The sequence below is a fragment of the Neltuma alba genome, unplaced genomic scaffold, assembly GCF_004799145.2.
Source record: "Neltuma alba isolate B1F8T4 unplaced genomic scaffold, ASM479914v2 tig00011345_pilon, whole genome shotgun sequence".
Taxonomy (NCBI): Eukaryota; Viridiplantae; Streptophyta; class Magnoliopsida; order Fabales; family Fabaceae; genus Neltuma; species Neltuma alba.
The window spans coordinates 4,288-30,048 of record NW_021636046.1 but is presented as its reverse complement, the minus strand read 5'-3'; the positions used below and the strand labels follow the sequence as shown (position 1 = coordinate 30,048).

Genomic DNA, 25,761 nt, shown 5'->3' with positions numbered 1-25,761 from the left:
ATCTAAAAAGCGTTTTTACTTTAGAATTTGTTATCCTATGTGCATATAGCTAGCCACTTTATTTTACCAACCCCTTCAAACTGTAAGTTTTATATAAATAAAGATAATCCCCTTAACGTAGGAGACTTGATTTATTTTGTACGAGACTTGATTTATGAATCCTGTCCGCAAACATATTTTCCCTGAAAACTGTTAATTAATTACATCTTTTGAACATATTAGGTGGCTGACTGCCAAACAAAACTCTTCCCTCCAAGACAAAAGGGTCCAACCATACCATCAATGTTCTTAGACAAAAAGACTCAGATGACTAAGCCTATGGTTCATCAGCTTTTACGATGAAGAAGACGAAGCTTGCGTGAAATGGTAAGCAACAAGCCATGTGGGTCCGTAGTTTATGTCTCATCTGAAAGTTTAGTAGCTCTTGACATTGATCAAAATAGTTTGGGCCTTGAAGGATGGTGGAACTTACTTCTTATGGTTGGTAAGAGAATCAGAGAAACCTAGGCTTCCTAAGGACCTCTTGGAGATTTCAGAACACAAGGGGCTTTTCGTTGTATCTAAATTAAAAAGAAACAACACCAGTTTTAGAGTGACTATTCTTTGAAAAATCATTAAAAAAATTGAAAACAGCACAATTTTTTGTTCAAAATATCAAAATTTCATTCGTTTTATAAAATCTAATGTAAAAGAAAATTGAGGGGCAGCAGAGATAGGGCAACTAACACTCCAAATCCGTCCTCAACTACAAGTATCAAATCATGTCTCTGGATTGCTTTGTGACATATTGTGGATGGAACTCGACAGTGGAATCTTTGGGCTTAGGAGTTCCAATGCTGGCAGTTACCCAGGGGACAGACCAACCCACAGATGCAAAGTGCATAAAGGATGTGTGGAAGATAGGAGTGAAGGCTGAAGCTGATGAGAAAAGAGTTGTGAGAAGAGAAACAGGGAAGAAATTAAATGTATAGAGGAAGTGATGCAGAGTGAAAGAAGGAAGGAGGTGAAGAAGAATGCCATGAAATGGAACAGTCTTGCTGCAAAGGCTTGTCATGAAGGTGGAAGTAGTGATAAGAATATTGATGACTTGGTAACCAGTTTTACTGCTTCTACCAAATTCCATTAACATGACTGAAAAAAAAAAATTAGTGATGATTTTTCTCAAGTGTCATCCCCATATTATTTACAATAGTTTTCTTTCTTAAGGCAAGCATAATACTAAATTACGTGACTGTAGAGACAGAAGGCTGGTGAGGCTAATGTGAATCGTTTCCCCAGACCACCACTTCCTTTGGCAGAAAGGTAGAAGGTGGATCGGATATAATAGTCCAACCCAAACTGTAGTATAAAATTGTGGTTATAATTGGTAATTCTCTTGTTTTCTATTTGAAGGTACCTTAGAATTTTATAATGGTTGTCACAGCTTTGGTTTTGGAGATTCCTTTGTTACTGGGATAACTCTCGGGCCCGTCCAATGAGATGCATGAGAATTAATTTTGATATTGATGAATGTAAATGTCAAAGTGTGGCACATTTTTGGCAGCTTTGAATGTGTATGGTGTTCTTTGGTTTTCTTTCTGGCCTGATGTCTTGAGCAGGTTGGTTTACTGTTAGAATGGGGTTGGGTTGCGTCATTAGTATGTGTTTGGAATCATGTTTAGCATCACTTATAAATATATTTCATATAAAATAAGATAAAACTTCTTTCATATACTTACCTCCTATTCCGTAACTCATGATTCAAAAACTACTTATGAGTCTTCCAAACAGGCAATAGATTGGTATTCAACCAAGCCATGTTAGATTTTGGATATCTAGTTTCCATTGGTCTGGAGTCATTGTTGTCAATTTGGGTGTCTGGGATCTATTATTTGCTACCTCCTATCCCGAATATAAAAGCTAATAGCGGGTTGAATTTAATCTTAAGTATAAGATCACAATTCTTATTTATCCAAACTATCCTATTGATTGTATATATTAAAGGAGTTTGCATCAAAAAGTAGTTTTAATCCAAATGATTTAATAAGGCATTTTAAGAAAACCAATATAACCTTTTCACAAATAATTATTCAACTACTTTTCTTAATTTACACAAATTAATTAAGTAGATCTTATATTAAAAACTGGAATTTGAATTTAGTAGGGTAGAAACTATGATATTATAAATAGAATCAAATTTTAATTTTTCATTTATAAAAAAAATTTTCATGTCACTAAATTATAAAAACATTTAGTGTAAGGGAGCCAGTTTGAACGAGATTCCAATGTGTTGCACCGGAGTGTATCGCACTGCTGCATATTGGACTCTGAGGGAGATAAAAAATTCGGATATTCTATCATCGTTCGAGGATATTCGCAATCTTCGCTACTAAATTTAAATAACTTCAATTTTATTTTATTTTTACGATTTTAATATTTTAAAAAATAGAAATAAAAGTAGAAAATATATTTTAAATCGCTGATCGGAAAAAGCCCTTGCATCATGAGGGCACACCCATCAACATTTTTTTGGGTGAAATCTATCAACACCTTTATGCCCACACAAAGCCGATCCAAAAATTTAGAAAGTGGAGCAGAAATTACAGAATAAATGTGTAATAACAATACATTCTATTAGGTCATAATATATTAATGTTTTTAATATTGATTTAAATTTAAAGAAAAAAGAAAATTTAAATGTCTAAGTGAAATGAAAATTTTAAATCTCATCAACACTTGGTGAGAATATAGGTTGTATCGTATATTGGGTGTAACCATGTAAATAATTCGTAGGCAATCAGAATCATATTCCCTTATAAAGTTACACGTCTAGCTATATAAATATATATATATATATATATTTAAATATATACACACACATATTTTGGGGGTTACCTTGCCTAGAAGCATCGATCGCATTAGTAATACCCTCCTTGCACGGCCCGCCCCCTAAGCCAGGTTTATTAAAACTTCCAGCATTTTTGTCCCATTCAAATCAAATGACCTTTTTTAGATAAAAGTTTAGTTATCTCAAAGGTCATAGTCAAGAAGACCTATGCATTTCGCAGAGTCTAAAAATCAGCACACTATTCAGGGTTTATAAATAAAACAACTTCCTAACTGTAACTTTTTCTACAAGTTTCCTTCTCACAAAGTTTCCTTCTCACACTTAGGTCCTATTTGATAGGAAGCATTGAAAATTAGGGGTAGAGATTGGGATTGAGAATGAGAAAATCTATTAAAAGAGTGTTTAGTATATAAATTTACTTGATATGTGGAATTAGCCAAATCCATGTATGTGGTATTAAAGAATACCATGGAGGAGGTAGTATTCTCCAATTCTTTCTATGAGTTTGTCTAATCCCATATAACAAGGCAATTACTCATACTAAATACTATCGTAATGATTTTTCTTAATTACAATCTCAATCCCTATCCTTCATTTTTAATGTTTCGTACCAAACAGAACCTCAATCTCCCCCCCCCCCCTCTCCTATCCTTCTCTCTGCACTTGAGCCCAAAAACTCAGACAATGTACAAGTTCAAACATGAGATTAGCAACCATTCTCTCGATGCACAATGCCCCCCAAGACAAACCATCAAGGGAGTTACTGTCAAGTGACATTTCTTACCTTGTAACTGATATTTTTAGCGCTGCACATTCTTAAACCGTAGAAGGCAATCAAACTATCTAGCAACTCAAATATTCTTCTTTTTTTAATCAGTTGATATCAACTCAAATGCTCTTTTTGATAAAATAGTCAAGGAAAATATCTGCACTGTGGACCAGAGAATTCTACTATAATATCGATACATACCTCACCTATATCCATTGAGAGTCCGTGCGTGATTATATTATATTGGTGTTTCAATAATGAGAGCCCAGAGCTAGATCTAGATCATCTAAATTGTCTATTGCATTAACATTTTATTAAGAGTGCAAAGAAAGAGACAATCACGTATTAAATTGATTACACATACCCTTATTATGTACATATATGGCTTACCGTTTCAACTATTTTCTTCCCGTGCGACAATAAGTTCCTCGAAATTGGCAGCATCGCCAGGATCTGTGGGTACCAGTATCTCATCATCAGCTGTGAAATGGTATCTGCTCCCAATTGCTCTAAGAAGCTGGTACACTTCAAACATAGTGGGTCTTTCCTTTGGATTTGGTGAAACACAGTTACATGCAACCTTAAGAAATTGGAAAATCTCCCCATCAACACCCTTCCCAAGAAGTGATTCATCAATAGCATCCTGGAGTTCAGATTTGCTTGAGAGATTTGAAATCCACTCTGACAAATTTCCCTTGAAACTTTCAGGAGCTTTCGCCACATGGGTAGGCCTCTCACCTGTCACCAACTCTAGAAGCACAGTACCAAAGCTATAGACATCCCCCTTCGGTGTAGCCACCAGCGTTCTTGTATATTCAGGAGCAACATAACCAAGGTCTCCAAACTCCCCATTTACAAAAGTACTCAGATGTGTGTCAATTGGATTCATCAATCGAGCAAGGCCAAAATCAGAAATTTTTGGCTCAAAATCTGCATCCAACAAGATGCACCTAGAGCTTATGTTTCGGTGGATAATACGAGGATTGCAGCTATGATGAAGCCATGCTAATCCTTTGGCTGCTCCAATTGCAATTTTTAGCCTTATAGACCACTGCATGGTGCTCCGATCAGTATCAGGATGTAGCTGATCATGAAGGCTTCCATTTTCCATATATTTATACACCAAAAGCCTCTCCTGTTTGGCCACACAAAAACCTAAAAGGGAAACCAAGTTACGATGTCTAACAGTCCCCAGTGTGGCCATCTCAGACGCAAATTCCTTTTCTGAGTACTGAGATTCCTGCAACCTTTTAACCATGAGCACTGAGCTCCCATCATGAAGGACAGCTTTGTACATGGTCCCTGTTCTTCCTGAACCAATGATATTGCTTTTACTGAAGTTGTTCGTTGCCTTCATGAGATCACTCAATCTCATTTTTGAAACTGACTTTTCAAACATAGAAACCTGATGTCCAATTCAGAAAAGTTAAAGCATAATATCATCATAAGACCTGCAAAGTATATAAAACTACATAACCTGTATTACTTGTTTCACAGAATATCAAGTGTTAAAAAATAATTTTTCAATAGCCTTTTTTAAATACTTTAGTAGCAAATGTATCATTTTCCTGGACATCCTGCTGGGGAAAAAGTAGTTTAAAAAAGAAATTTGATAACTGATGGAAACACAAATTGAGAATAAAACTCATGTATTAGAAATGTTTTAATTAAAAAAAATTAAGAAATTAATTTCTGTCAGATATGCTTTCTACAGTGATTTTATGTTCAAGAATGTCCATGAAGACCAGAAAAATGAATGTCTCCTCCTAGTGCAACCGTATATAATATTTGTGATGCATTAATATAGCTTGCCTTTATTCCTTTCGTTCCCTTTAGACTTCTTGCCCATTTATTTCCCTCAGGATCCTCTTCCTTCTTCACAGAGACTCGGCGGACAAAGAAGAATGCCCCAATACCCAATGCTAGCGCTGCAACAGTTACCCCACCAACGGCAGCACCAGCAATAACTGCAGTGTTAGCCTTCTTACCCTGGCATGGCCCCAAGGGACCCCCACAAAGTCCTGAATTATTTGAATAGCTATCTGCTGTTATACTATCTTTGCTTTCAAAAGATGGAACAGGCCCTGTCAAAAGATTATTTGAGACAGAAAAAGTCTTAATCCGTCGAAGCTGGGCAAGTTGTGGAGGAATTTGACCAGTTAGTTGATTTTGATCGAGTTTAAGGGTATTAAGATAGGAACAATTTGAAAGGTTCACAGGGATCGCTCCTGAAAAGTCATTTGATGAGAGGTCCAGGGTTACTACAAAGCCGAGAAGCTTATCAATATCTGCTGGGATGGTTCCAGAAAGATCATTGATTGAAAGATCCAATCCAGTTAAGCTTGAGCAATTTTGTATGGCACGAGGAAAGTGACCCTTGAGTCCCATATTTGACAGCTTGAGGTTTAAGACTCTGTTCTCATCGTCATGCCAACACTCAACCCCAGTAAAGTGACAGATATAGCCTTCTGATTTATTATTGAAATTCCAGGAAGACTTTAAATAACCATTAGGATCTTCAAGTGAATTTTGTATGCTTTTCAAGCAGGAAATATCAACATCAGTCCCATTGGTGATGCTAATTCCAAACAGCAGCAAGACACTAATAGCAAAATGAGCTCTGAAAAATCGGCTACTCGGAACCATCCCTTGTAAGATTCCGAAGAAGTCAAAACGAAATAATCCAGACAACTCAGTCAGACAGATTGGTGTTCACAGGCCACAACACAGGCTATATAATCCACACGATAATCCTCCAAAGATCACGTCCTGAGACAAATTGAAAATAATGCAAAGAAAAGAAGCCCAATTCATCACTTCACACAAGTTCAAGCAACCAGCTAATAAAAATGAACCAGAAAAAGGGGGGGGGGATAGCAATAAAAACTTCTCCTTGAACCAAAATCCATACTCTACATCATTGACAGCCATGCATAGCAGATGACAAGATGAATAAAAATTAGAGCCCTGCCAAAACCAGTCATAATTGACTTTGATACCAATCAATACACGCATAAACTTAAAGAAACCGGTTGAGAATCATGCGAATTTCACTAAATTCTACAAATACTTACCAGCTTTTCGGAGAATTCAACCCAGGAAAACCGATAGAGCTTACAACTCATCTCTCAAAACAACGTGGATGCCTGACTCTGAACAGAAGAGAAGGCAAAGCATTCTGAACTGGACAAAAGAAAAATCGGAATAGCCAAAGTCAAAATTGTGGAACAAAGAAACGAATATAGCAATTGAGAAGAAGGTTACCAACAAGGTTTCGAGCATGGTAGTGTGAGAAGAATCGGCAGAAATTGAGAGCAGAAACACACATCGCCGGGTTAGACAAGGAAGGTGAATGATTTTTCAACCCCAGGGAACACTACACTGTCGGAACGCACAGACTTTTCCGAAGTGCTAGACCGGCTGACTTGCTTTTGGTGGAAATAATGGGCAAAGGAGGGCCCAAGGAGAAAGAAAAGAAGAAGAAAAAGATTAGCAAGAGACTTTGTGCTAGCTGCTCAAGCAAAAGCTTTTTGACGCGATAATTCATATTTTTTTATATTATTGAAATAGTATTTAGAAGAAATAATTAAAAAAAATTGAAAATTACTAAACCTCAAATCAGGTTTAGTAATAACAATTTATATAGCGTTAGCAATACTGAATTTACAAATAACAATAAATTTTTATTAACATTCCTTCTAACTTTTTTTGTTGTCATTTTTCCTAATATTTATATTATTACTTTACTGATCCCACCAAAGGAAAATAGGCATCAACGAGCTAACTTTTTTGGGTAATAACAAGTACTTTTATATTACATTTTCTTTGGATGCTACATTTTATGAAGTTAATTAAAAATTTAATTTGATTCTATACATAGAATCTAGTCTACTTTATTTTCTAAATATTTTTATTTTTTTATAAGTAATCTCCATGATGATTACAAGTGTTAAATGATTTTTATTTTAGTACACATGATTAATAAGAATATTTATAGTAGATAATATCTATTTATTAAAAATAACTAATTTAATTAATTTTTTAATATTAAAAAATTAATTATCTAATTTTTGTGTTAAATATTTTTCATTCGCAAATTGTGTTGATTATTATTAAGAGCTTGGTTATTATATAGTGAAAATAAAAAAATAATTTTATCGAAGAAAAATATTTGAGTTTTTAAATGAAAATTTTAATATAACATATTGCGTATATTTTCTTAGTTGACCTACATTTATCTGTCAGCAATAAGCTTATGTGATTGAACTGTAGCAGAGATGCTTTATCAATCTTTAGCTTACTTGCGAGATTATTAATTCATTTCAAAGAAATAAATTCAAGGGAAAATCCCAATTAAATCCATCTCAAATAATAAAATTCGAATTAAGGCTTATACTTTTAACGAATTCCTAATTAGGCTAAGAGGCCTAATTAGGAATTTTCAAATGTTGCTGAAAGACCGGAATGCCTCTTTGTAATAAAAAAAGAAAATTGAAAGTAGGTGTAAATCTGATTTTAGTTTTAATTATTCTAGTAGATTTACTAATGAGGACGTGGTCTTTCTTAGATTTTATATCAAAGGTGTGTTTTGTAATTGTGAACGCTATGTCAACTCTAGAATTTATGGCCTTTTAATTTTTTTATATAATAAAAATTTGATATTGAATAAATCTTGGAGACCGGGAAATTGAAGATGAATTGATGAGCCTCAATGTAAGTTGTGAAATAGTAAAATTAATTTTTATAGATATTCAACAATTCCATGAATCTTTGATTTGATTTTTTCTCGCACAAAAAAAAAATTGATCTTGTTAATCTTTTACATTTGAAATCGTAAAATTTTTATTAGTTCCCATATTTTTGCAATTCTATAGATATCTAGAAATTATGTATTTTTTTATCTTGAATTTTCAATTATTTTTTATTGGTCATAATTGTGATTTTTCTTTTTTTATTTTTTATATGATAATATTTTTGGCCAAATTTTCATGTGATAATGTTTAGAGAAAAAACATGTTAGTTAAATTCAATTAAAAGAATTAAAACTAACATTAGGCTTTTTAATTATGAAGGGTATTTTGGTCTTTTAGAAATATTTAAAAATTCCCAATTAGACCTCTTGGACTAATTAAGAATTTATTAAAAGTGTAGGCTTAAATTAGAATTTTTCTATTTCAAATAGATTGAATTAGAATTTTCTCTAAATTCAAACTTGCCTCACTCAAGAAAATTAGTTTTGTAAAACGTTACAAGAGCGAGTAACGGAAACAAACTCGAGAGGGTTCCGGAGAGAGTTTTAAAAATTATATTTGAGGAAAGTATATTTTTAGTATTTTAATTTTATATAATATCTTAATTTGATTTTTTAATTTTAAAAAGTGTATTTTTAGTCCTTTAACTCTAAAATTATTATTCTTAAAAATGATGGTATTGAAATTTTGAGTATAGTAAAAAATCATCATTTAAATTTTTAAATCCCAACAATTTTAGAGTTAAAGGACTAAAATTATATTTTTTAAAATTAAAAAACCAAACTAAAATATTGTATAAAATTAAAGGACCAAATATATATTTTAATCTTTTTTTTATAAAAAAAGTCATCATGTATTAACAAAAAAAAAAGTATACCATGGAAACAATATAGTTAATACCTATAAAAAAGTTGCAAATGATACGAAAGGGTGTCCCTTTTACTTGCTCAATGAAAGTTCATAATAGCTAATGAAATCAAATTAAAACCTATATAAAAGTTGTGAAATTGCCCGAAAGAATGATATTATTATTTGCTAAATAAAAATTGTTAATAACTAAATGTAGTTATCAATACTTATAAAAAAAAATTGTGAATGACCTGAAAAAGTGGCTTTGTTACTTGTCAAAGTTGTTAATACCTATTAAAATATAGTCAATAGCTATACAAAAGTTATAAATAATAGGTAGTCAAAGCTAAATAGTTACTCCCTCCATCTTTTTTTTAGAAGCAACAACTATCATCCTCTTCTTGTTTCTAAATATAAACAACATTTGCAAGTTATCTTAAATTTTTGTGACAAATTCCCTATTTTGTCCCAATTAATTACTTATTTTAATCTTAATATATTTATTATTTTATTTTTCAAACTATTATTTCTCTCCATCACACATTCTCTCTCTTTCATAATTCTCATTATTATAATAATTTTCTTATTCTCTTTTTTATACTCTCCCCCTATAAATAAGAGTATTTTGGAGAAAGAACTTTTAATTTCTATAACATCCCAAAATTGTGGGCTCTAAAGTATAGAAAGTTGTTTAAGATAGAAAGGCTACTAAATCCCTTCTGACAAGAGCCATAGAGATTTCCTAAAGGGACAAAAAAATTCTCAGAGACTAAATTACAAAGCAAAAATTTTTCGGGATTGAGAAAAGAGGAAGATAGAGGCTCCAGTAAAATCTCAAATGGTCGAATATGAGGAATTGAGGTGATAAAGGGCTGCAGGTTATGTTAAAAACCCTAGTAAGAAAATTCATTAGGCTAAACCTGTGCAAGGACCTAATCATAAATTTGAAAGTTTCGACTGGAAATAGAAGTGATGGAAAGTAAGCCCGAAAATTCCAAAAAAAAAAAAAGGGAAATGAGGTTTTGAGGCCTGTATGAGGCTAAAAATAACGAAAATACCCCTGAAGCAAATTGATGAAATTCCTAGGGTTTTGGCTAATTATGAATATTAGTGAAAACTGAATTATTTAAATATGAGGAGACTTCAAATATTTGAAGAAAAATAGAGAACAATACTTGAGAAATTATCACAGATTTTAAAAATAATTTCGTCCCCAAAGAGTAAAGAGGTTGGCTTTAATAGAATTTAAAGTCTATTTGTACACTATCTAAGGAAAGTCAAAATAAGCTATCTATGGATTGACTTTTGACTTGAGAAAAATTAGAGAAATTTCTCATGATGAATAAATAGTATTGGTACCCAAAGACAAATTCTCGAAGTTGTGAATTGATAGAAAGAATTTGGCCAAATTTACTTCAAAATAAATATTATTAATTGTTTTAATGAGAAAGCAAGGAAAGAGCATCACTTCTTCTTTAGGCATGCTATATAATGCCATGTGAGATTAATTGTGATTAAAAAAAAAGATACCAAAACATGTCTCAGGGTTGCCGGGTAAGTTAGAGACTGCATTTTGCATGAATTTCCTACTAATTTTGTCCCTTTTTTAATGCAGAATTAATGAAGGGACATGGATGAAATAATATACTTTGTTGAGGGTTAAGTTTGGAAGAATGGAATTATATAATAAAATATTATGTTTTCTTCACATGTGGGATTATGTGTCCCTTGAAGTGGCATTCATATTCAATAAAGAGGATATTTAAGAAGGCTAGGAGTCAAGAACCAAGATGATAAGGGACGCGTGGCAAATAGGTTAAATGAATGGCTAAGATCAAGCTCTACATACACAAGATTAAGGGTTAGGATTTGAGCAAAATTTCTACAAATACCTCCCCTCCTCATTTAGGCCAAGTTTCAGCCAACATAGAGAAAGGAAAGGGAGAGACCGAATAGAAGGAGAAGAAGGAGAAGAGAAAGAGCAAGGAAAACCAAGCAAGATCAAACTCGAAAATAAGGTATGTTCATGGTTTTTGATATAGTTTCCATTACCTTTATTGTTGTTGAGCTTAGTTATAGGCTTTGTTGGATTTTAAAAGCTTGAAACCCTAGGGTATTGTGCTTCATGAAATTGATTGAGTAAGAACAAGATAAAATTGATGTTAAAACAATGTTTAAAGGTTTCAAAGGAACAAGGATCAAATGGTTTTGTGATGAGATTGCAAAAAATCCAACCTCCCCTAGCTTGGGTGAATTTCAACCAGACCTAGGGTTCTTTTTAAGATTGGATTTTGATGATTTTGATGCTTCTAATGAGTGTAGAATAAAAATTTTTGTGGGATAAAACTAAGAAAACAAGTTTGGAAGTATTAGAATTGAAAATAAAATGTTTACCCTAAAACCCTATAGTGTTCAGCCAAGTTGAGTTGAAGGAGAAGGAATTGGATTTTGTTTAATTTGAGCTTGGAAATGAATTCTACATGCAAAATTAAGAGGGAGTAGCACGTGGGATTAAATTTAGAAAGACTAAAAACCAAGCTCAAAAGTTAGAAGTTTTTAATGTGAAGTTAAAAAGGATTAAGTATCAATGTGTTGATTTGGATTGTGATTGAGAATGCCTTCTTGAATGCTTGATAAGCATTAGGCATTGGCAAAAGGAGAGCTAAAAAACAAGGAAGGGAGGCAAGAGTTAAGGGTTCAAAGAGGTAGCAAGAACCTATAACTTATTGCTAACCTGCTTTATGTGTTGTATGCTATTTATGTTATGCCATGAGATGGTTAAACTAGATATGTTATGATGTATGAAACTCCTTACACTTGATGCCTTGGTAATATGTATAGTTGAGTTGTAAAATAGAATAATATGATAGCATGCTCTCTTTCCATGGCAAGGTAATGAAATTATATGCATGAGATGTGCATAATGTGTAAAATGATGCATGAGATGTCCTTTGATGTATAGCATGACATGCATTGTGTTGTTGATATTTTGTTGTGGTTTATTGCTACTGAGATTTCCTCCGAAATCTCACCTCTTCCATGTTTATATTATACCATCTAGGGGTCAAAAATTCAAGTGGCAAAGGAAATAAAATGGAATTGGCATGAGGACTCCTTTGATTAATGATGAATCATGTTCTTAAAACTTGTTTTGTATAATTTGTAAAAGTTATGTATGAATGATCTAATGGCTATGTAGTGAGGCAAAACATAGCTAATTGTATTTATATGCCATTATATTTGAGTTATGATTATATGATTTGATAAAAGTAAGAATTCTCCAGAAATGACATAATGAGGGATAAAAATGACCTAATAAGGGTCTAATTTGGTCACCACGTGAATCTGGGCAAATGGTAGAGATTAACCATGAATTTTGGCAGATTATTAGACCTCATTCTAAGTTTTAAAATGAGTGGTAATTCATTAAAATTAGAGTTTTGTTCAAAAGTTATGTCTATCCAAAATCAAGCATAAATTTTAAAAAATTAAAAAATAACCAAATAAACAGTATTGTTTTGGCTTAAAACTGGAACTAAATGGCAAGGTAATGAGACTAATGAGTATTTTTATCACGCAGACAATTAATAGAGCTTAAAATAGAGCTTGGAATCATTGCATTTTGTTTTTTCTACAATTAGTTATGATTTTTAAAGTTAACCAAAATTTTAAAAGTTGCTGTAAATAGTAACACAAGGATAAAATTTTGAAAACTTGATTTTCAAATCTTTAGCCAGCAAGTATAGTTCCAAATACTTCCGTTTGATACATTATTGGGTTTAAAGATAAGGTGTTACAATTTCTACACATTTATTACTTTTAACTAACTTTTTTTAATTTATGTAATAGAGTCCAAGATTACCTATAAAAAGAGACCGAGAGAGTAATTTATATATTGTTTTGCATTATGTTAGTAACAATGCATTGTTGGCTCAATGGCACTCTTTTTAGCTCTAACCACAAAGCGGCAGCCACCTCCCTGGTGTCTAGTACTAGCAAGGGTTATGACTTATGGCACCGATGCTAGTAGGGTCTCGGGCGAGGAGTTGAGAACCTTTCTTTTTAAATATGAGAGGCATTTTATAATGAGAAAATTACACTCAGGTCCCACAGAGCACAATTAATATCAAAAAGGTCCCTCGAAATCACGAAATGATTTTGAAGTCCCTAGGGATCTGTGTGTAATTAATTCTAATTGTGAAATTACGTAGTTACCCCTGTTAATTTGAACCTATTTACAACCTCAACAGTAGCTGTTAACAACCCAAGAAGAGGTGGTTAACAACCTCAACAACGCCCCTGGCATTCCACAGAGTGAGTTGTCATGAGCACTGTCAAGGTTGTCAATCACATCTTCTCGAGTTGTTAACAGTCACTGTTGAGATTGTAAACGAATTGCTGCAATAAAATTAACAGGGGTAAGTAGGTAATTTCACAATTAGAATTAATTACACACAGGTCCTTAGGGACTTCATAATCATTTCACGATTTCAAGAGACCTTTTTTATATTAATTGTGCTCTGTGGGACCTGAGTGTAATTTTCCCTTTTATAATTGTGCTCCAACTGCAAAATCTCATTTTAAGTTTTCGTTTTGTTTTTTTTGGGCCATTTGCGATTCTTAACTTGTCTTTTTGTATTTTAATATTTTCAAACTTCTGTTTGGGTCATTTTCCCGAAATTAAACAAGCTAAAAAGCATTATGGTCTTGGCCTACAGATCAAGAGGTACTCGGGTCACTGGCCCAACCAAAAAAATTGAAACAGCCTGCCTTCCCCTCATCGTGTAATTACATGTAAGGATCTTAGTAAACATTTCTTTTTATATTTTATCATCAGCTAGTCCAGTCATCTGACATGTCAAGTGCCGTGTCATTCATCATGCCTCATCAGCCCACGACACATGCCATGTCATCCAGCTAGTCTCGTAAGAAGGCCCAAGCATTCATGTATGTTTATAATTTTATCACTAAATCTTCTAATAAAAATAAAAATAATATTTTAAAGGTCGGACCAGACTTTAAACTAGAGAGGCAAGAGGGTCAAAGTTCAAATAGTCAGATCAATTGAATCGTCTAGTTGAGCCGATAGTCTAATAATTAATTAAAAATAATATTATATATTATATAAATAAAACAAATACATAATAAAAAAGAAGCATTTAAATTTTTTTAATAAAGTCACATAGAAAATAATATTAATATATATTGATGACTTAGATATATTTTTATAATTAAAAAATAGTGATATAATAATATAAAATATGTAATTTTAATATGAAGAAGAATTACCCCTTTCTGACTAATATTCATGGGCAACTACTAATACCAGCTGGATTTTTAATGTCGCCAACATTGAAAGTTGGAAAAAATATTGTGTGTGAGAAATAATGTGTGCGCTTGGCTTTGATAAGAGCGGAAAACTGAAAATAGACATTGAAAAATGTGCGTATTAGTAAAAGCGAAACACAAAGCAATCTCAATCATTGATATTTGTGATGAAAAAAAAATTATTATATTTCTATTTGAACTATTTAGATTTATTATCATTTTAAGATTTGTTTAGATTTATTATTATTATTATTATTATTATTATTATTATTATTATTATTATTATTATTATTATTATTTTCGTATAAGTAGATTTAGGTTTTCATTTTACGAAGACTAGATTTTGAATATTGAATTAACAGACAAGTAACTTTCTCTCGACTTGCTTCTTCTTCTCAGTTTCTTTTTCCCTTTCTTTGCTCTTTTTGATCTCTTTTCTTCTTCTTTTCTCTTTTGTTTTATATCAATTGGCCATTGGGTTTATTTGACATTTTTGGTTTCTTAGCAATGCCTGCTGTGGCATTTCACTTTCTTCTGCCCTGTGCATCAGAGTGCGTTTGCATTGTCGCAGATCTGAAATAATAAATGAAAGGGAGAAGGTTCTTCAGACGGGACGAGGGTACTCGACAATGGAGGATAGAAATTACCAAACGGGAGTGATTGCTGGTCTTCTCCTTCTCCGATATTCTTTAGTGGATTAAAATGCATCCAATATAAGTATTTTTTCAGGTGCATTCAATGTCTTAAAATATTTTTAAGATACGTGTAGCAATTTGAAGTATTTTTTTTATCTTGATGTTGGATGCACTAAAAAATATTTTTGGGTTCTAGAGATACCCAAAAAAAATATTTTGGAGTGTTGAATGCACAGCAAAATATTTCAAGATATTAAACGTACTTAAAAAAATATTTCAAAATGTTGGATGCATTATAAAATACTCTAGGATGCTCAATATACGCGGCAAAATATTTTGCGGTACTCGATACATCTTAACCCCACTTCATTCCTCCTCCTCCATCTTCTTCTACATTAGTTGGTTTCAATCATAAACTCGTTTTGGCTTCCAGCTCAACTTCTGAATGTTTGTTACTCTTTTCTGTGGCTACTCTAGGCATGCCAAACAAGGGTTGTCTAGTGTTTGGATTGTCGTTTGTGATGGTAAAAGCACATCAGAAAGTATGAAACTGTATTTAATGCCTTCTCTTCTGTGGAGTTAAGCTGACTTAGTGATACTTCCTCCACACCTATTTATAAATTTTTAAATTTAAAGAATAGTGTGATTCATTTTATTTATTGTATTTTACTTAGTGATACTTCCTCCACACCTATTTACTTAGTGATACTTCCTCCACAAATTTTAATTTGGGATTCATCTAAGTATTTAATGTATTTTTTTATTTTTGTCATTAATTATTTATTTTCTCTTCGTTATCATACCCCTTACTACATTTTCTATATATTCTATTTCATCTTTTTCTTATTTATTATAAAAGCATGTTTGAAAATAAAACCAGATTTCTAACTTATTTATTGCTTTCAATTAATTTTAACTATTAATTTGTTACCTGTGAATTAATTATTTACGGTTTATAATAAACAGGAGCGGAAGTAGTTTTCTATTGTACGGTCATATCTACCGCATTTGAAATAGACAATCTCCAAAGCTATGATCAAGCGATCAATGATCCAGTAACCAAATTGAGGGCTCCGGCTACACTTGTCTTTTCTAAAATGCGTGAAATGACCATGGGCCTACTTGCTTCTTTTTTTCACTTGGTTTGTTGAATGGTCATAAATTTTCACCCCAAAAAAAAAACAGTATCATTAAATTTCATTAATTATTTGTATGAAATATAATTACAGGAAAATAACAATAAAATACCTTCTGCATTTTAAAATGACAAAAAAGGCTTCAAGTACCAATATGAAATTTTGATTTTGAATTTTACAAAACACATAGTGGGATTTACAGTTTTCATAGTGAGAGTTACTATTTTGTCAATAGGTTTTGCAACCCGTTTTGAAGGGTTGGGCAAGTTTTCTGTAAAAAAAATATAATTCCACACCGAATTTTACAAACACATAGTGGGATTTACAACTTTCATAATGAGATTTACTACTTGGTCAATGGGTTTTGCAACCTGTTTTGAGAGGTTAGGCAACTTTTCTATAAAAAAACAATACAATTCTACGCTGAATTTTACAAAACACATAGTGAGATTTACAACTTTCATAGTAAGAGTTACTACTTTGTCAATGGGTTTTGCATCATATTTTGAGGCCAAAAATCAAAATTCTATATTGATACCTAATGCCTTCTTTGTCATTTTGTTTATTCAAATGTCTTATTTGTCATTTTAAAATTCAAAAGGTATGTTATTGTTATTTTTCCTGTAATATTAAACTTATAGCATGTCTCCCTCAATTCCCTGTACGACGTTACATTTAATCCTAATCCTGATATATTTTGTTAATTTAAGTATCTAGTCAGGGCAGTAAAGTGATCTAATGTGATTTGATGGCAACTGATAATAACAATTAACAAATCAAGTAATCACCTCTGAATTTCAACTTATATGAATTAACGTGTGTATATCTATAACCTTTATGAGTCAACATTTAAAAAATTGAAGAAATATGGTCATAAAATTTTGATAAAGTGAAAATATAAGATGAAAAAGTAAGAAAAATTAATTACAAAATTTTAACCCCATTTTTTCAATTTTTTAAAACGAGTTCATTAAAATTTTTCTTCCCTTCTCTTTCCCTCAGTTTCCTCATACCAAAATGGACACTTAGACAAACATACCTTGGACTTTTAGCCTTAATAGAGCTAAAAAAATTATTTAGCATTTATTTTTATTTTTTAAATAAAATATAATTTCATTTTATAATTACTTGATGACGCGCCAAACAAATACTCAAATAATCATCACTATATTATTTATCATTACAGTCTGATCGATTTTATAAACCAAACAGGCCATTAATGTTTAATGTTCCTCCAATCCTCAATAGAAGACTTATTTAATTAATTTGATTAGATTAAGAAAGTTAGGTAAGTTAGTTAATTATAAAAAATATGATATGTTTTCTCTAAAACACCATAATTATTTTTCTTATTATCCTCCCTTCTTCACTTACTTGATTATGGTTGAAGGAATATCCATAGGGATAATTTAGAAAAAAATGATAAATATAAAAAATAGATTTTATATTTATGACCAAAATTAATTTAGCAATTAAATCTTATATTAAGGATTGGAGAAGTAGCATCATTAGGTCCAGCTCTGATCAAGCACCAAATTTTTTTGGCCTGCTAAAAATTTAAAATAACAAATATTTATTCAAAATTACGAAAATTACACCCATTTTTATTAGAGAAAATTACGCACATTTTTTTTAATCTATGCATTGGACTTTCTAGAATATACGGTTCAAACTTCTCTCAACTGACGTTATTTACCACTTAAAAGGTCAAGATATGTATTATCGAAAAAATTTGATGATGTTTGATTTTCCTATTCAATCACTGCCAGCTTTGCAGAATTTAGAACCAGATCTTTTATTATCATGTTAAGGTACATTTGATATCCCAAAGTATTTTTTCAGATGTATTCAGTATACTAAAATATTTTATGATACATTCAACACTCTAAATATTTTTTAAATGCGTCTAGCATCTCAAAGTATTTTTTGATTTATCTAACACTCTAAAGTATTTTCTCAGACGTATCTAGCATCTAAAAATTATTTTTGGTACATCCAGCATTAACGCTAAAAAAAAATTCAAGGTTCTAAGTCTAACGGAAAAATATTTTAGGATATTAGATACACCACAAATATTTTGAATGCTAGATGCACCAGAAAAAATACTTTCGGTGCTAAATACGCCTTAACCCTTTATTATTTACCACAATTTTTTTCTTATTTGTATATTCTTCAATTACCATTACACTTTCCTATAATTTACCGCTAAGAGCTTCAATTATTTATCCCAGTCAAAATACATATTATGAAGAAAAAAAATTTTATAACCTTGAGTTTAACACTTTTTCTACAGTGCTCTCTGTGGCCTGGGTTTCACATGGCTTGACCCGACCCACCAAGTTTTTGGGGAATCCGGAGGCAGAGGTCTCGCGTTGTCTTAATGTAAGGACATTTTTGTAAATATGTTTATTATCTCCTATTCCGATGACCCTTATTGTCATTTCACCTTGGCGGGCCATCATTCTCCATTGAAAATGATGTTTCGTCGGGTCAAGTTATCGCATCATTTTTATCGGTGACCCAAGTTCTTGCCTTCCAACCCATTTTCTCTTGCAGTTTCACTTAGGTCCTCATAATATCTTGTCGGGTCCCTGCAGTTTTTTCAATTATCGGTATTGATGTATGTACTCGTAATTTATCACTACCTTTTTTTTTAATATAAAACTTAGTGAGATATTAGATTTTATCTAAATATAAGATTTCAATAATTCATTTTACCTCCCAAAATTTATAATTTTTTCCAAAAGAAATCCATATTCAATGTAAGATTCAACCAAAAAATAATTTCAATGCACATAATTATATAGGATAATTTAAAAAATTTAACATATATCTATTATAAATAATTAACTTAAATAATTTTCAAATATTTTTAAATTAATTATTCAACCCTTATGTTAAAAACCGGAGACGATAACTTACAGAAGAAATGATTTTAGTAGCTGATGACTTAGACTCTCATTCACACTCAGTATACACTTCAGTTTATTTTATCGAATAGATTTAAATAGAATCAAAATCAACTAGATTGCATATTATATATAAATAAAGGAAGATAATTTTAAGCATAATAATGTTTTTATTTTTATGTTGATAATGAATATATTTTATTCCATTGTTTTATTTTTTTAAAAACTTCTTTTTATTTTATATTTTGTAGCAATTTATATGTAATTTGTTTAGCATCTAAATTATAAGCATAATGATTTTTTTATTTTTATGTTGACAATGAATATATTTTATTCCATTTTTTTATTTTTTTAAAAACTTCTTTTTATTTTATATTTTGTGGCAATTTATATGTAATTTATTTAACATCTACATTAATCTTAATTAATAAATTATATAACTAAAGGAATTGATGTTTATGATTGAAGAAATTGTAAGGATCCAATAAAAAAATATAAAAATTTATCGAAAAATTAAGTGAAGCTATATGAACTAATAAATTAATTTTCCTTTTCTTTTATATCATTATGGTTAATTCTACTCGTTATTCTGGAAATCTAGTTGATAAGATGAAAGGGTGTTATAACGACAAATGTGATTAATTCTATTGAAAATAGGCAAAGAAATTTTAAAAGAGGAAATGAAGAAAAAGAGAGCAAAGATGTGTGAAAGTAAAGATTGACGGTGAACATTTGTCATTTAATACTTGTGTGGTGTGTTAAATTTATAGATGTACACGATATTACTGACAATAAAGATTAGGATTACCAATTTAGTTTAATTTTAAATGGAAGATAACTTTAGACCATGGTTAATAGTTAAGTAAACTAAATAACTAGTTATTGAACTACATTATTTGAGAAAAAAACAAAGATAAATCAAACATGTAGAAAGAATATTTTTCGTAAATGCTTTTTTTGTGTATATTTTTTTTTGTAAATTCTAAATGGTCCAATTGCATGAAAAATAGTTAAAAGATGTAAGGGGTCATTCAACGGTTTTTTAAAAAAATTTGGCTAAGTAAATGATAATTAAGCCAACAAAAATTAAGAAATATCTTAACAAATATGATAAAGACGGCTTTTCTCCCACCCTCTTTCTTAATTTTAAGAGTAGTGTAATTATTTAAGGTCAAAAATTATTTTTATTAAAGTTTAACAATTTAAACAAAAGTGCTTTTTTTTTTCAGTGACAAAAATACACTTTCAATCATTTAGCTTTACACTAAATTTCATTTTACTCCCTTAATTTGATAAGATTCATTTTTAATCATAAAATTTTAAGACGTTATCATAAATATACGGAGATTGAAATTTTATTTGATGAAACAACATTTTCAAATACTGATATATTAAAATAAATTTTTTAAAACAAAAATAATTTGAAAACTAATGTGTTAGAGTTGGAATCCTTCAAACAAAAGCTAGAGGCGAGACACTAAAATATACTCTTTAAAATCAGGGAAAAATTAGAATTTTATATAAAATTAGAGGAGAAGTTTGTAATTTTGATAAATTTCAGATTCTTTTAACCAAACAAGGCCTAGGTAATTCAATGAAGTCTTTAGCAGACATGGGTGGTGGCTTTACAGAGTAGATAACAGTTCGGACAATGGTATTGGTGAGCGCATAGCAAAAACGGGGGTGCCCAAAAAAAAAAGTAGGAGAGAGAAAGAGGGAGGGAGGTAGGGGGGTTGTGACTCTGAATAAACACACTCTTTCCTCAGCTTAACTTTTTCTCTTTTCTTCCTCTTTCTCTCTCGCTCAACCCTCTCTCTCTCCCCCTTCTCTCTCTCAAGGGTTGCGGAGCTACGGCTGCCACACCCACACCGGTCGAGGGGAAATTGGATTGAGAATTTTCTCTTTAGGCGTCGTCTTAGTAATTTTCATCAGATCAATCAGGTAACTTTTCCTTGCCGTTTTGTTTTAATTTTTGTTTTTTGTGATTTTATCACATTAATCGGTTCTTGTTTTCAGTTTGGATCGGCTCTTCTTGTTTAAAAGGAAGGGAATTTCACTTTCCTGCTAATTCTTTTGAGTTTCTGGTTGAAGGAATTTCGTAGACATTGCTCTGGAAGTTTCCTGCACAGGAGACTTTGTAAATTGTTCTTTCCTGCAAATTTTAGGGTTATAGTGAGAATTTTCTGGGTGTTACTAGAGCAAAAGTTTAACCTACTTCGGGTTGTTATTGTTTTTGTCTTTATCATTCTTTAATAATGTTGGGCCTAATTTGTTCTTAGGGTTTGTGTTCCCGTGAATCTAAGGTTTGGATCCCAAACTGGGGACGTCTTATTTGGTAAGCTTTGCCGCAATTTTTGGTTTTGAAGGCTGTAGTTTGTTATTTACTTCAAAGTCTTAGTGACCAATCTAGCCAGATAAGTGGGATGGATGAGACAAATTATAAAGAAATTTAGACTAAACAACCTATGATTTGCATGAAATTCAAATTCAGTTTGGATGTGTTGATGTATGTGATTGGTGAATGATTAAGTCCTCAGTGCCTTTCATTACCCTTTTACCTTAACATATCATCTGGATCAACGGAAACCTTTCTTGACGTTCAACAATTGCTTTGCTTTCCCTGTTTCTATCATAATGTTGAAATCACTCACTTTAGTCTTAATATGCTGCCTTTTGCTGCTATAGAAGTTCATGGCTAACCAAACACTATATACAGAAACAGTTTGATCTCATGAATTATTCAAAAGGTTTGGGCTTTCACGTACCTCAAAGGAAGACTAGAGGATATCGTATTTTAAATGAAAGGGAAAGTATGCATGGAGAGTTACACTCTTTACCCTTGAGAATTGGTTCATTTTCATTTTGCACCCAAACGTTCATAGTGCAACCCAGGTCACAAGTAACTGCAATGTCGGAGGTTTTAAACCTTAGGGCTTTAGTCCTTCTGCACCAAGATTTTTTATAGGTTTTTAACCATTCCTCCTTTGTGATTTATTGAATGCCCATGCTGCCGGCATTTGGTAAAGTGTCTAGCAAGCAGATTATAAATTGCTCTGTTTTAAGGTGGTTTTAATGTGGACAAATAGTGTTTTAGGAAGCTACATATGGTTTTTAATTTTCAATTCTAACTGAATTCCTTATGTTTTCATAAAGATGTTCTTATCTGCAAGCTATCGTTCTGACCTTTTCTTTTCACTGCATATTTTTGCTTTTGCTGTTCTTTCTAAGACCATTCTGTTTCTAGAGCCACAACTTGTAATTCTTCACATATGTCCTCTAGAGCTTCATGTGTAAACTGGTGAACCCTTCGATAGGGACTGCTCATTTTGAGCATCAGTGATATGAGGAATGTTGGATGGTTTCTTTTATAAGTTTAAACCAGTTGATAACTTTACTTTTTATCCTCTTCGCAGAGCCAAGATCATAGCACTGAACTGTACAAAATTCCTGTTTGCATTATATAAGTATGCAGTTCATGCTTTTTTTTTCTTTTCAGCTTCTTTTCCATGGAAGACACCGACTCTGTTGCTTCATTGATGGTTTCTACATCCTCTAAGATACGACAGCTGCAAAAAGCATTTGCTGAACTTGAAAGTCATCGAGCTGTAACCCTTAACCTGAAATGGAAAGAACTTGAGGAGCATTTTCATGGGCTTGAGAAATCCTTGAAGAGGCGTTTTCATGAATTGGAAGACCAAGAAAAAGACTTTGAAAACAAAACAATAAAAGCTCGTGAAATGTTGGAGAAGCGAGAAGCAGCTATTTTGGCCAAGGAGCAAGCTTCACTGGAGAGGCTTCAAGAGAAAAGAAACGCTGCTGTATTTGCAATTTTTAATGCTAGAGAAAAGCACAGGAAGGTTTTATCTGAGGATTTGGCTGTTGTCTCTAATGGTGGTCAAGATGCACCAGGAATGGAGAAGAAACCAGGAGATGCTACATCCTTGTCTGCTGAGGGTAACTTGGGTGGGTTGAAAGATTCTCATGAAAGTGGAAATGTGGAGGTGAAATCTTATCCTGAGCTGGTTAAACTGTGTGAAGAGATGAATGCAGTAGGACTGCACAAATTCATATCTGATAATCGTAAGGACCTGGCTGCCATAAGGGATGAAATACCGCATGCATTGAGATCTGCCCCTAATGCAGCCCTTTTGGTTCTGTATTCATTGGAAGGATTTTACCCTATGGAGGCACCAAATCAGGATGTCAAGAAGGATGCAAACTTGTTAGGTCTTCGTCGAACCTGTATTATGCTGATGGAATGCTTAAGTGTGTTGCTAACCAACTTAGACTGTGTTTCTGATTTGATATCAGAAAATATTAAGAATAAGGCTAAGGTAATTGCGGAAGAGTGGAAACCAAAATTGGATGCCCTTGACATGGATGCTAGCAATGGGAACTCCTTGGAGGCTCATGCATTTTTGCAACTTCTAGCCAGTTTTGGTATTGCCTCTGATTTTAATGAAGAGGAGCTATCCAGGCTAATACCAATGGTGTCTCGAAGACGTCAAACTGCTGACCTATGTCGCTGTCTTGGGCTGTCAGAGAAAATGCCTGGTGTGTATTGTTTCCGTTACTAATGTTCAGAATGAATCAGTTCCTTATACCTATTAGCTTGTTAATCAAGAGTATCACCAACATGCTTCGGAAAGCATGTCCTATGCATGGACATTGCATTTCTAACGATGATAAGTAATCTTGATATTGCATGTGTTTAATGCTTCATTTTTACATTGTGGATGTGCAGGTGTTATTGAAGTTTTGGTGAACAGTGGGAGGCAGATTGATGCTGTTAACTTGGCCTTCGCTTTTGATCTTACAGAACAGTTCTCTCCCGTGCCTTTGCTAAAATCTTACTTGAAGGATGCTAGAAAGGCTTCTTCTCCAGTCAAAAGTGTCAACTCTTCTCCCACATTGCAGGTTTGTAGTTTAGTCTCAGGCTCTCAGCCGTGTTAAATAAGCATTGCTACTGTTCTTCTTTATTTGATGCTTTTAAACTGAAATAACATTGAGTTGTAATTCTCGTTCATACTATCAGTTGAAGTTGCCTAACTAGGTGATACATGGCCATATTAAAAATCTTCTGAGTTTGGCATTTGTAGAGGAATGTTTGCTGTTGTGGAAACTACTTTTGTTGACGTGGTTTATTATATTAACCCCAATTCGTACTCTTGCTTCTATGTTGACTTGGGCTATATTTGGACCAGTCAGTTTTGCCGTTTGCCAAACTTGGTAGTTCCTGTGATAACGTTGAATATCCAAGTTGAAATTTGTGTTTAAATCAAAGATGTGGTGCTTCTGGCTTGTCTGCTTGTGCAATCGGTCAGTAGGGTCCTCCTTTACTATCATACTTGTTAAATCTGAAATTATTCTTAACTTGCCATGTTTTACACAACCCTCTTATTAGCCACAGAATTGAAACTTAAAAGTCATATATCATGGGAAATTTGATATATTCTGAAATGTTTTGCTGCTTTAGTCTAGTTGTAGCCTTGATGGCAGATATTCATGATCTTTTGGGCCATCTTCCTATCTTGATTGAAATGTGTTTAAATATATTGAAGGCATTTAGTGTTCAGTTGTTGACATTGACTCGCTGTTTATAGGTTGAAGTTAATGAAAGAGAGCTGACTGCTCTCAAAGTTGTAATCAAGTGCATTGAAGAGCATAAACTTGAAGAGCAGTATCCTCTGGATCCTCTCCAGAAACGAGTCCTTCAACTAGAAAAAGCCAAGGCTGATAAGAAGAGAGTAACTGAAACGACAAAGCCTCAACCCAAGAGACCCCGTGCTAATGGTGTAGGATATGGTCCCCGTGTTACTAACATTGCCCCTGCTGACAAAATTTCCTATGCTAGAGTTGCTGATAGGTACCCGCAGTATGTGTATGACAGACCTCCCTATATGTACACTGGACCAACCGACAATCACTGCCCACCAATCATGAGTTCCGGGGCTTACAACCTCTCTCCTAATCATGGCAACTACTTTGGAAATGGCTATCAGTATCAAGCGACATACCTCCACTAGTTAGCAGAGATGTTGAACAGGTGACTATGATCCTTTTGCTTAATGTTTAGTCTTAACCCGCTGAACTGTTGGATGTTGCACTTTATCAATGTAGTATTTGTAATCACTAAGACGAGAAACTTAAAACATTTAGCTGTTGTACTAGATGATATTCTGATCTTCTAATGTATGAACTATGCTCTCGTTTTGTACAACGCTGCTGTATATGCTTTTCTCTTTAAATGTGTACTAAAACCTAACTGTCTATGCTTCTGATGCACTGCATGGAATTTCACTTATCATAGTGGTTATATGTTGAAGTCTTGAAATGCATAGACTAACGTTAGAGTCATCGTTCCTCCATAGTCAGCTTTGTTCTAATTTTCTTTTTATTTCGCTCTCCATTTCTTTCCTGACACTATCACAGGGTTCTTAGAACTGTCATTGGATTTATGTATGCTATTGTAATGTTGTGCTCGATTGTACCTGCAATGGCTGTTTTAAAAAAACATTGTCCTTAATTCACTGGTCGCTATTTACCATCTAATGGAC

The 25,761-nt window shown here is 32.6% G+C and overlaps 3 protein-coding genes across 5 annotated transcripts; 2 read left to right on the top strand and 1 right to left on the bottom strand.

The window, feature by feature from the left end:
- The first annotated feature begins 363 nt into the window (after positions 1-363).
- On the top strand, positions 364-971 carry LOC114712326 (UDP-glycosyltransferase 74E1-like). Its single transcript, XM_028896843.1, has 2 exons — positions 364-484; positions 808-971. The coding sequence occupies exons 1-2, from the start codon at positions 364-366 to the stop codon at positions 969-971; spliced, it is 285 nt and encodes a 94-aa protein (XP_028752676.1).
- A 2,739-nt stretch (positions 972-3,710) lies between these two features.
- On the bottom strand, positions 3,711-6,273 carry LOC114712341 (probably inactive leucine-rich repeat receptor-like protein kinase At5g48380). The gene is made up of 2 exons (XM_028896861.1): positions 5,409-6,273; positions 3,711-5,001 (listed from the first exon to the last, which is right to left on the bottom strand). Exons 1-2 carry the CDS (start codon positions 6,240-6,242, stop codon positions 3,991-3,993), a joined length of 1,845 nt encoding a protein of 614 aa, XP_028752694.1. The 5' UTR covers positions 6,243-6,273; the 3' UTR covers positions 3,711-3,990.
- Positions 6,274-20,938: 14,665 nt separating this feature from the next.
- On the top strand, positions 20,939-25,489 carry LOC114712340 (FRIGIDA-like protein 3). Of its 3 annotated transcripts, none has more exons than XM_028896859.1 (5): positions 20,939-21,145; positions 21,484-21,534; positions 22,699-23,758; positions 23,949-24,121; positions 24,808-25,489. In XM_028896859.1, the coding sequence occupies exons 3-5, from the start codon at positions 22,711-22,713 to the stop codon at positions 25,228-25,230; spliced, it is 1,644 nt and encodes a 547-aa protein (XP_028752692.1). In that variant the 5' UTR covers positions 20,939-21,145; positions 21,484-21,534; positions 22,699-22,710; the 3' UTR covers positions 25,231-25,489. The 3 variants fall into 3 exon arrangements, with proteins under 3 accessions (XP_028752692.1, XP_028752691.1, XP_028752693.1); XM_028896858.1 differs by having other exon boundaries at positions 21,484-21,539; positions 22,701-23,758; XM_028896860.1 differs by lacking the exon at positions 21,484-21,534 and having other exon boundaries at positions 22,701-23,758.
- The last annotated feature ends 272 nt before the right edge of the window (positions 25,490-25,761 follow it).